The sequence below is a fragment of the Alligator mississippiensis genome, chromosome 1, assembly GCF_030867095.1.
Source record: "Alligator mississippiensis isolate rAllMis1 chromosome 1, rAllMis1, whole genome shotgun sequence".
Classification (NCBI taxonomy): domain Eukaryota; kingdom Metazoa; phylum Chordata; order Crocodylia; family Alligatoridae; genus Alligator; species Alligator mississippiensis.
Genome location: NC_081824.1, coordinates 108898727 through 108911345, shown reverse-complemented (window position 1 = coordinate 108911345; position 12619 = coordinate 108898727). Strand labels below are relative to the sequence as shown.

Sequence of the window (12619 nt, the reverse complement as noted above, 5' to 3'; positions counted from 1 at the left end):
AACCTTGAGCGGGTCCAGAGGAGGGCTACTTGTATGGTTGAGGGCCTGCAGGTGAGACCCTATGAAGACAGACTGAGGGACCTGAATATCTGTAGCCTCTGCAAGAGAAGGCTGAGAGATGATTTTGTAGCTGTCTACAAACTCATTGGGGAATAGGGGGCACTCTTGTGGCTGTCTATAAACTCAGCAGGGAATAGGAGGCACTCTGTTTACCAGGGCACCTCTCGGGGTTACCAGAAATAATGGCCACAAACTGAAGGAGAATAGATTTAGATTGGACATAAGAAAGAGATTCTTTACCGTGAGGGCTGCCAAAATATGGAATGGGCTTCCAAGGGAGGTGGTGCTTTCCCCTACCTTGGAGGTGTTCAAGAAGAGATTGGATAGGCATCTGGCTGGGGTTACTTAACCCCAGTACTCTTTCCTGTCTGGAGCAGGGGGTCAGGCCTGTTGGTCTGCCAGGTCCCTTCCGACCCTAGAAATCTGTGAAATCTATATGTCAGTCCTGTCAGGCTCAGGAGGCACACAGGCAATCCCCGTTAATCGAAACATGTGCTCCCCATGCAAGTCATAGCAAGCACGCTCCAGATTAAATGACAGTGCTATAGCAAAAGAGAGTGTAAGACTGCTGGAAAAGTATACTCAATGTATGCAGTAAGAAACCAGCTGCTAGCATTTGCTGTGAAAAGCTGCAGGTGGTTGTGGAGTCACAGTCTGAGTGATACAGGTTTTATTTGCTGCTGTTACAATTAACAAAAGATAACTGTAACTGAACGATTATAGGGAAACATACTTTGCCCTCCTCTAATTTCTTTGCTTTGTTCACTTGACTGCACTCTGCTTCTAGGTTTTTTTCAATCAGAAAATCTGGCAGCCAGCTCCGAAGCAAGCCCAGCACCTGAAATCGATCTGTCAAATTTTTGAAAGGGCTTGTAGGCACAGATTATCACAGCTTGAATCCTGCTGTTTTGAAGAAGAAAAAGATGGGCTACATGATACAGCCTTGTGTCAGAATAAATCCAAAGAAAATTTGCAAATTTTATTCTGCAAGTAGTTTTCTCTCAAGGACAAGTAACTTCAGAGCAGTGTTCACACCCATGCTTTCCTGCTCCAATGTATTCTGGTGGTCTGCCAGCTGCTTCCCAACACCGCTTGTGCTCCCACTGTTCTATACTTTGTTTGCATACCCTTTCCTACCCTGGGATTATGGAGGCTGGATGCCACCTTGCTATTTAAATGTTGGCCTCAACCATATTCTTGCTCCTTGCACTTGGGTGTTACAGGAACACACACCTTAAGAGCTCACTTATGTTCTGTTTGTGCTAACTCTTTGACATGCCTGCTCATTGCATTTGCAACTGGAGTGGCTCTGATAACCTGGATGCTCTTGTACTGTGGGACATAGAAAAAGTGCTTCAGAGCCCTTGACTGCAGACATTGTAGCCAGGAAGTGGATGAAGAAAACGGCAAGGAAATGGAAATCAAGGAATGCAGGCATGATGCCAGGCAATGCTGCATTAAGGCGGAGGACCTGAACTACAAGTAGATCAGGACAGAAAATGAGCTCCAGGTTGCTTAACCAAAGGAAGACAGGATTTTGGCAAGGGATGCCAGTATTGAGCTACTCTTCACAGCAGACAAGGGTGACCAGTGCTGTAACAATGAAGTTTGGCACCTGGGGCAAAGCCCAGAGCGGCATCCTGCCTTTGTCCTGCACACACATCTGGGGGGTACATGCCCCCCCCATCATGTTTGCCCAGGAGTGCATGCAGTGGCGGGAGCCATTCCCATGGCTCCCCAAATGAGCTGCTCACTTCTCTGTCCTGCGCCCTGTCCCGGCTGGGCAGCGCCTGTTGGTGCCCCTTCAGTGCACAGGACGGTCACCCCATTCGCCCCCCCCCGCTACAAAACTGAGGGTGACATACAGGAGAGATGGACAGAGGGATCCTTGCAGGAGAGGGGGTTCAACAGCTAGGAGCTGTTTATGTCTCAGGAGCCTCCCAAGCTCACAGAAGCTAGCACACCTGTGGAAAGTGATAAGCCTATGTGAGTAAACTGAAAACCTGCCAAGAGTTATGCGACTGGCCTTTGCTTATGCTGCTGGCACTGGGCAGACATGACTGAATGCTCTGCAGGGGTCTGCAAGGTTTTTTCAGTGGGAGGGACACTTTAACAGAGCTTAGCTCCAAGCATGAGCTGCTTCCAACCTGGTTTATGGTGCTGGAGCTGGAAATGCAGCTGCAGTGCCAGCACTGTGTCTCCTCCCTGCCCAGGTAAACCCTCTCCCCCCCACTGCTGAAACACTGCATAAGCCCCCTGGCTCTGCAGGCCATTTAAAATGATTCTACTAGCCACAGGTTGTTGACCCCTCAGGTTTCTAAAGAAAAGACTGACACACGCTCTTTCTGGATGAAAGGGCCTAGGTATCTATGGGCAAGACATTTTGGATTTTAGACTATGTGTGGAGAGAAACACCTCTGCAGTACGAATGTATCTAACCCTCAATGGGCACATCTGCACATTCATTAATATGCCATAATTACAGCTCATTAAGTTTATGTAATGACAGGTACTAACTCAATGTGCTGTAATCGGCGCTACTGCTCGAGCATTAACACAGATAAACCTTTTTTTAGTGACATTAATGTGCCTTAAACTAAATCTACTGCATATTAGCACAGGCTTTGCCTGCCACACTAATGCGCAGTAGAATTAGTTTTCTGTGTATTAAGCATCTTATGTAGATGTGTCCAGTGTTTCCTACTGGATAACTCCAGGTTGCTCCCCTTTTGAGGAGCTTACTCTAGGTGGCTTCAAGCTCAGCACACCAGCTGATTTGGATCCCATTCTAAGGCTTCCAACTCTGCCTATACATTGTATATAGGGAGACTACACACCTTAAACAAACCTTTAGATTCCAGTCTGGGTGTCAGCTGCTTATATAGTAGGTATCTTAGTACTCAGCTTGGCAGTGCCTAAATCCATTTTTGGATCTAGCCCTTAAATTCTTTTGGGCTCTTTTTAAGCTCTTCTGTTGTAGAGGTTATGCCTCATGCATATCACATAGCAACTTAACACATTGGATTTATTTCAATTGCAATGAAAAGTCTAGCCAGTAGACATCATATTCTAGTTTGAACAGGGACTGCAGATTCATAGATGTTAGGGGCTGGAAGGGATCTCACAAGATCATCAGGTTCCGCCACCCTGAGCTGGACACCCTTTTGAAGACATTTTTTGAAAATTTCCAGAGTAGGTGCTTGTACCTCCTCTGAGGTGGGGAGTCTATTCCAGACCCAGGACACTCAAACCATGAAGAAGTTTTTTCTTATGTCTAATCTAAAGCGATCCTCTAGCAATTTATGACCATTGTTCCTTGTCTTCCCCCGGGGTGCCTTGGTGAACAAATGCTCCCCCAGGCCCTGATGTACGCCTCTTATATACTTATAGGCTACCACCAAGTCCCCTCTAAGTCTTCTCTTTTCCAGGTTGAACAGTCCCAGGTTGAACTCTCCTCATACGGCCTGCTCTCCAGACTTCTAATCATGCACGTGGCCCTCCTTTGGACTCTCTCAGGCTTCTCCACATCCTTCCTGAAGTGTGGCACCCAGAACTGGATGCAGTACTTTAGCTGCGGCCTCACCAAAGCTGAGTAGAGCGAGAGAATGACATCCTTAGTCTTGCTTGAGATGCATTGGTGAATGCATGCCAGTGTCTTATTTGCTTTGCTGGCTACGGCGTTGCATTGGTGGCTCATGTTCATTCTATGACTCTGTCACGACCCCGCGGTCTCTTTTGGTGTAATCTTATTTAATGGTGCAATCATAAGAATGGTGCAATCTTATTGAATAAATTTAGTCTACACATGCTCAGTCATACCTGCTTTAAAGTACATATATACATGTGAAAAGAAAGTCTTTACTGTTTTTGCTTGTGTTGAAACAAAAGGACTGCTAGAGGGATTACCTTCAGCTTCCTGAGCTGGTTCACAAACCAATCTCTTAATTTCAATTCCTTCCCTCCTCCATTTCTATTACAACACTTAACACATTATTCAATTAAGATATCTAAAAAACCCCCACTAATCTCTGGCTATGTATTTTTTGCCAGAATCAATTCTTTTTTTTTTATTCCATTCACTGAATTGGCTGATGTGTTCAGAGGCAGCAAATTGTGTCTTCTCCATTTTATGAAGCACCAAACATCCAACTTTATTAGATTATGAATCCCTTAAGTGCTAATCACATATGAACAAACAGTTCTAAGTTTATGTGGTGGCAATTGTACTGCAGAAAACCTTCTACAGCCTTAGGTATATACATATGATTTATAACTGGCTAAACTCAATGTATCTGATAGTCAAGATATTTCTTTTAGTAAGGATACTGAAAAGGTCAAAGAAATGCTGTAAATACTGAAATTTTCCTTCATATTTATTATTTACCTAATTAAAAAAACAAAGTTTTTCTGTACATTGTTGGATATATACATGCAAATCTTAGTATTTAATAGTAGCTGGAGCACTTCTATATAAGAGTATATTCAAGAATGAAGATTGTTAATATGTAGTTCAGGGTAGACTGCAGAATGCTTCAGTTTTTACTTAAGTAATTTCATAGCTATTTCCCAATTCCAGTATCCTGGGTAATTGTATTTTGTGGAGGATTTGTGGAGGAGTTGGACCATAAGCTAAATGTAAGCCTATGGTGGGCTATTGTTGCAAAAAAACAAACAAAAAAAAGCCAACAGCATACTGGGGCATATTAAGGGAAGTGGTTCTTTTGGTCTATTCAGCACTGGCAAGACCTCACCTGGAGTATTGTGTCCAGTTTGGGCCCCCACACTTCAGGAAGTAAGTGGACAGATTGGAAAGAGTCCAGCAAATCATTAGAGGTCTGGGATATATGATTTAGGAAGAAAGTCTGAAAAAACTAGGACGGTTTAATCTGGGAAAGAAAAGACTGAGAGCTCGTTGGTCTAGGGGTATGATTCTTGCTTAGAGGGCCTGGGTTCAAATCATGGACAAGCCTGAATTATAGGAGATGTACAAACAGTAAAAGCAAGGGGCTATCACCAAGGAGAATTACACCTCTGTTGCTCAGGACTGGAAGGAGGCTGTTAGGAAGGCCAAGGCAGAGATGGAGCTAGGGCCAGTGACCAAAATTAAGGATAATAAAAATTTATTTTTCAAATACATACACAGTAAGAAGGCAGCACCAGGTAATGTGGGGCCCCTACAGGACAGGCTTGGCAATCTAGTGATTGCGGCAAATGAAAAAGCTGACCTCTTTAATAAATTCTTTGCCTCCATATTCCTGAACAGAGACCAGGACATCTCCACCACTAGAATTGCAGATGGACCCAGAGGAGGCACTGCCATGCCTAGGGTCAGGGACGACCTAGTTAGGGAACTTTTGCAGGGGCTGGATGTGTTTAAATCAGTAGGTCTAAATGCTCTTCACCCAAGGGTGCTGAGGGAATTGGCAGGGGTCATAGTGAGCCCCCCTCTATGAGCACTCATGGGGCACTGGCCAGGTACCAGAGGATTGGAAAAGGGCCAATGTAGTCCCCATTTACAAGAAGGGGAGAAAAGAGGACCCCGGCAATTATAGGCCAGTCAGTCTTACTTTGGTCCTTGGGAAGACGTTTGAGAAAATTATCAAGGAGCACATCTGCGGGGGCCCAGCAAGGGAGGTAATGCTCAGGGGCAACTAACACAGGTTCATTGGGGGCAGGTCCTGCCTGACTAACCTGGTCAGGCCACAAAGTCTCTGGACGAGGGTGTTGGGTTGGATGTCGTCTTCCTGGACTTTAAGAAGGCCTTTAACACGGTTTCCCACATTCTCTTAAAAGAACTAGGTGACTGCGGCATTGATGCCTACACAGTCAGATGGGTGGCAAACTGGCTAGATGGTCGCACCCATGAGAGTGGTGGTGGACAGGTCATTTTCGACCTGGAGGGATGTGGGCAGTGGAGTTCCCCAGGGCTCGGTCCTGGGGCCTACACTGTTCAACATCTTTATCAGTGATCTGGATGTGGGTGTGGAATGCACGCTGTCCAAATTCACTGATGACACCAAGTTGTGGGGCGAGGTGGGCACGCTGGAGGGGAGGGACAGAATCCAGCTAGATCTAGACTGGTTACAGAGGTGGGCGGATGAGAATAGGATGGAATTCAACGCAGACTAGTGCAAAGTGCTGCTGCTAGAGAGAAGGACCCAGCAACAAACCTATAGGCTGGGGAACACCCTTCTTGTCAACAGGGTGGCAGAAAGGGATCTTGGAGCCATTGTTGACTCCAGGATGAACATGAGCCACCAATGCGAGGAAGTGGTCAGTAAGGCTAGCTGCACATTGTCATGCATCTGCAGATGCATCTCAAGCAGGTCCAGGGATGTGATCCTTCCCCCCCCATGTGGCATTGGTCAGGCCACAGTTGGAGTACTGCGTCCAGTTCTGGGTGCTGCACTTCAAGAGAGATGTGGCTAGCATTGAGAGGGTCCAGAGGAGGGCCACTCGCATGGTCAAGGGGCAGAGGGGCAGGCCCTACGAAGACAGGCTAAAGGGCCTGAACCTATTCAGCCTCCACAAGAGAAGGCTGATAGCGGATCTGGTGGCCATGTACAAACTCATCAGGGGGGACCAGTGGGATTTGGGGGAGATCACCACCTCCCTTATATCTGCAGTTTAAACAAACCTTCATATCTAAAATTCAGCTCTCATCCTGCTTTGATCGGGGTGCTGGACTAGATGACTTTGTGAAGTCCCTTCCAACTCTACTTTCCTATGTTCCTATAATTTTTTTTATCAATGTCACATGTATGGTTGCCTGTTAATTATATATATTTGTTAGATTGTTCCTTGTCATAGGATCTTACAGTGTAAGATCTGGGTACTGAGTGCTCTCAGCTCCCCCTGGCCTTGTCAGAGGCTTAAGTACAACATGAAAGTGACAAAAAGGTAACTTCAGGCAAGGGAAATATTAGACCCTTGCTTGTGGGTCTACACAGTATGAAACGTTTCATTTTAATTTCTTTAATTAAGAAAAAAAGAATGAAAGAAAACAGTTGTACAACGTAATCTGAAGCAACCATTTACAAGTAGGAAAAATGACTGTTTATTGGAAAACAATTCTGAACACTGGAAAGTACAGATTCCATACTACAGCTCAGCTATCCACGTTGTAGCCGTATTGGTCTAGGGGAAAAGGCAATCAGGACTTGTACTAGAGATGATATCTTTTATTAGACCAACAAGATTTACAACTCATACTTTTCTCATTTAATGCTCTCACATACTACAACTCAGCTTTTCTTTTTTCTTTTTTAGGGCAAAACTTTAAAGCATCAGATCTGCCTAAGGCAGCTTTATTTTATATACATGTTAGAAAAGGTTTGCTTTAATATGCATATGCTTTTACTTTTGAGTTTGAATTATTGTAAAATATTAAATTATGAATAAGTTTTCCCAGCAATCCTGTCCCTTTGAGATTTGTACATTTCTTTGGGTTACAGAGTCTACTATTTATGAAAAGGTGAAAGCAGTAGTGGTTGTGAAAAGAATGGATTTCTGTGTTTCATATCTTTTTAAACAGATATGCAGAGATAGAGACATCTTACTTGGAGTAGGTCTGTACAAAAATAACTTTTAAGCTGATGGGTATTTTGCATTAAAAAAAAATCAAGTACACTAATGACAGGATATGACCCTAACTCTGTGAAACAGCAGAAATATTACTCTCTTTCTTTCTATAATTTTTTCACTGACTAGAGTACAATTAATACATCTTATTTAAAATGAAGGGTGGAGATTCTCTCAAAGTTATTTCTGTTTAAATGAAAACTAGACATCTATACTCTCTGTGCATCTAATGTCCCTCTGAACTACATCTTTGAAAAGCTTAGTCACACACTTTGCAGAGCAGAATTAAACATCCATTCTAGGCCTATATCTTAGATCTAAATTTGCTTTCTTTCAATACAGCAAATTGATTTGTTAATGAAGTCTTCAAGATTAATTATTTTTCCATCTAAGATACCTTATTCATGATTGTGTAAAAAGAACCTATATAATATCACAATGTTACCAGACTTACATTTATTAGATTTTCTAATACATTTGAGAAAACAAATTGATATTGTTTATAATATTTCTGGTGGCATCAAAAATAGTGAAAAAGAAACAGCTTATTTACATATGAATATTCTCCTTTTATGTTAAAATCCTGAAATTGTGTTGGAAACAAATGTGATTGTAAAAATGGATACCCTGCTGAAATTAATTCATTTTGTAGTAAAGTGCTCGATTTTCTATCCAAAGAATAACATCTACTGATCACATCACACAGCCTAATATTTCCCCATGATTTCAGCTACATCCGTCACAGATTTTGTGAGTTTCCTCATCGAACTTGCCATTTTGGAGATTTCCTGCCACTTTTCTGACTGAAGAGACTGATGTAACTCATGCTTCCTTTTCAATGCTGAAATATTCTCATCAAGCTGCAGCATCATAGCTGAGGCTTGAGAAAGTTTACTCTCCCTCCCAACAAGCTGTAATGAGGGAAACGTAAGCTGAAACAAAAAATGGTCAAATGGAATAAAACTAAATTATTTCAATTTCTAAATTCTGATGAAACCTGCATGTGTGCATTTTTAGGTTGCAGTTTTTAAAGACATACAGTAATCAAATGCAAATATGTAGTTTTATTAGAAATATTTCATATATAATCACAAGATTTTTTTTAAATCTCCTAATGACATGCATACTGAAGTCATAACATTCAATTTAGTGAAAACCTTAAGTGGTTTACAACCTTTACTTGTTTTATGTTATCAACCTTACATCCTTTCTGCTGAAATTAAGGGCATGGCACTGCAAGATGTGCTAGGCGCCAAAGTGACAATTTTTGCCCAATCTGGCCCCTGAAATACCTCTACAGCTGTGACCGCACAAGTGCGTGGTTGCTGAGCACTTTAAAAGGGCCCAATCCTGCCACAATCTGAACCCTGAGATGAAGGCACTCCCATGTGAAGTGCCTTCATTAACTTCTGTCTGCATGTGCCGGAAACAGAGCTCAGCAGATGTAGCCCAGCTCTGTTCCTGTTGCTGTTTTCAGAATGGGAGGGGGGAAGGGAGTGAAGAGAGTTCATTCTGGGGGTTGCCCAGCTGGTGCTGGAGGGTGTAGCAGGTAGATTGGAGCCCCCACTCTGCACTCCCCCGATGCACCTTCTCTCCCTGGATGGGCTCTAAATTAAAGCTCAATCACTCACCCACCCTCCCAACCCAACAGCTGATGTGTGTTGAGTCAGGAAGATCAGTCTAACTTATGGTGCCTTCTGTAAAGCTCCATGAATTAGGTCTGGGAGCTGCATTTCTGTCTGTGCCTGCTGAGTGCGCTCAACTCTCATTAATTTCCTGCTGTATAATGAGACAGAACTGTGGTACATGACTCATACCCATCACAAGCAGGTAGTCTCAGAATGGACAGCATTTTGGCACAGATTTTCAGTTATCTAGGCTATATGATCATGCATTAAATAAACCTACAGCACATATCTGAAGTGACATCATGAGAAAAACGGCAACTCACAATGAATGTGGAAGTTCATCTAGTGTAAAAAAATTAGATTTGTCAATTTTGAGAGATAAGGGCTTTCTAGTTACAGACATGGATGGGAAATGCCAGGGTGATACTGGACAGTTTTTATTTCAACCTATGAAGGTGGAAGACATCAGGATATCTTGCTTTTGCACACAGTACTAGTCATTCACTTCCTCACATTAAAAGTTCTTTATTAGTTTGCATTTAAGTTAAATTTTTAATATCTACTTGATGTTAATTTGTTAACATCTTCAAAATGAAAATAAAGTACACTTTGTAAAGTTACCATTTGCAATTTCTCATATATATTTGTATCCAAAGTATACTTAATAATTATCACAGTTTTGCAAATTAAAATACACAAGATAACATAAAATATCTGTGTGTCAGGATACAACAAACAACAGTAACTAAGCAGTTCTTTAGACTGTAAGCTCCTTGGGACAGGCTTTCTTTTAGTTCAGGTTTGCACAGTATCTAGCATACTGGGGTCCTGGTCACTGAAGCAATACAGATGATAAATAATGATTATTGTGTATGTGATACAATCCTATTACTAGATTCACCTTCTCTGTACTTAAGGGAGAATGCATCTGGAAAGGGGTGGAAGGGGGTGCTTCCAAGTCTACTCTCCATTGGAGCTTTGAATGAAAAGGAAAGTCTGAATGGTGGCCAGGGCATCACAGAAACCCAGGAAACCTACAGTAAGGGTATGCTGGATCAGATCATAACATTCCCATTTATTTCAATAACATTTGGAACGGGTTCTAACTTCATTGCATAAATTAAATAAAGTAATTTACCTGGTTTTGTAAATTAGATACAAGATCAATCAATAAAGCTTTATCTCTTTGCAGTTCAATATTGTCTTGTTCCTCTTTAGCCAGCATACCCTTCAGTTCAGCTGTTCGACTATTCATTGTTGCAATACTTAAGTCAAGAGATGTTCTTCCTGTTTCCAAAATATGAATCTGCGAGAACAAGCCAAAACAAGACGCAAAGATGTAGGTTTAACTATATTAAATAGTGGTCAGTAATTATATTCTATATAGACATACAACCCCACCCACAAGCTTGAATCAATCTGAAATACAATTGACAGTTTATATAAAGCAAAAAAAATCTTCCTATCATGCAAGCTTTTTGAACACCGGAGATTATGCCACTTTCCTCATATTCTGTTTATTTAAAAGTCAATTTTAAATAATGTAAAGACATTCAAGCTTGGGATCTTTCTGGGATAACTTATCTATATTCAGGAATTGAACTTTGGTCTTCTTTTCCTCACTTCTGGATTATAAAGCAGCCATTTTTTTCATATATCCCTATCCAAAACAGCCACCATCAGCACTTTCTGTCTGTGATAACATTTAAGAGCACTATCAATAGGAGTGTTCAGTAACAGCAACTCACTGCCTCTTTACTCCTACCCAGAAGACCCATCACTTTTGTTGGTACCCTGCTTGCCTGTGACATGAGAATGCTGAACTATTTTCCAATTTCAGTTATTTTTATGTACAGCAGTTACATTGGCAATCAACAGTGGGTTTATTTGCAAATTAATAGCAAAACAACCTGTAATCAACAAACAAAACAAAAAACCCAAAACCCTCTAGAGGGTTAGAGCCAGCCATCCCTGTTTGGTTGACTCATCTGTGAAGGGTGCCATCTGTGTAGAGAGCTCAGATTGATCAGCAGAAGAAAGACAATCTCCTGCAGTCCCTGCAGCTGGAGAATTGAGGAGAAAGAGGTGTCATCTTTTTAGCAGCAAGAAATAAAAGCTCCTGGAAATTAAGATGGGCAGAAGAACTTTATTGTGTAGATATTTTGTCTACCGTTTTATACCTGTGTTAGTAAACTGTGCCCTTAGGGAATGGTCCTGAATGAGTGTTTGGTATTGTATTAATTATTTGTGGGCTGGTGACATAGGTCAGGTAATCTACAGCATTATTATGTTAGCACACAAGAAACTAAAGTTCAGAGGGCAAGAAAAAATGCTTCTACTTCATGGCAGAGCACTAAACTGGGTGAACAACAAAACCAAACCAACTGGTAGTATCTCTGTTGGAGTCTGCATATTCTGACCTGATAGGGTCAGTACAATGAGAGTAGGGGTTAAAGTGAAACAGGAAACAGTGATGCTACATGATGACCCCAGAACAAGAGACTAAGGCAGAAAGAGAGTACTCCAATGGGAAAACCTTTGACTGTAAAAGAGAGAGAATGTGGTCTAGAGGTCCATGACCACTGAACAGTAAATAAAATTACACCAAATTGAAAACACCAGCACATTTCTGATTCATGGTCAGCAGTTCCAGATACTGAAAAAGAAATTACAATGGAGTCTGTCTTCAATAAGATAAACAGACCACTATGAGCTTTTGAAGTAAATGAAAATAATCTTGTTAACACAACTTTGTTACAAATGTGGGAGGTCCCTAGCCAGCCACAGTGCTGGTCTTCCACTGCCTCTGGGCATGCCACCCACCTATCTCGCCTGCCATGCCTTGTTATTAAGTAATTAAGGTCTTAATTAGGCAGGAGGCTGCCCACTGAATGCCCTGTTCTCCTGGGCCTATGTATACAGCTCCAACCACCCCTGTACTGCATCCAAAGCCTAGCAGATGTTTCTAACAGCTGTGCTTTGCTCTGGCCTGAGGCCAGGTCCAACTCGGCACAACGTTAGGCCTCTTGCGTTCTGCACTATCATGGGCCACACTTGTACCACCTCCCTCTCATTGAGGCCTCTCTCACTCCACCGGCTCTCACCCTGTCTCTTTCATACTTCCCTTGCTAGGCCTCACTCAAACTTTCTCCCTTTCCCTGGGGCCACACTCACCCTGCCCTCACCCGGAGGGTCCTCAGGCTTGGTTCCCTTCCCTCCCCAGCCAACAATCACACAGCCTTTTGAGCATCTCCCACCACCCTCATCTGAATGAGCTCTGGACGGTTTGCAAAACACTGGTCTGACTCTAGTCTCTTGCCAGGTCACTCACCCAGCTGCTCTCAATCAAG

General features: G+C 42.5%; 1 protein-coding gene across 1 annotated transcript in view; it reads right to left on the bottom strand.

Moving 5' to 3' along the window:
• Positions 1-7019: 7019 nt before the first annotated feature.
• LOC102567042 (synaptonemal complex protein 1) overlaps positions 7020-12619 on the bottom strand; it is a 32539-nt gene continuing 26939 nt past the window's right edge. Inside the window, exons 10-11 of the mRNA XM_059733477.1 lie at positions 10408-10575; positions 7020-8573 (exon numbers count right to left, since the gene is read on the bottom strand). Of these exons, the coding sequence (XP_059589460.1) occupies positions 8349-8573; positions 10408-10575 (393 nt within the window). The 3' untranslated portion in view covers positions 7020-8348. The remainder of the gene's footprint in view (positions 8574-10407; positions 10576-12619) is intronic.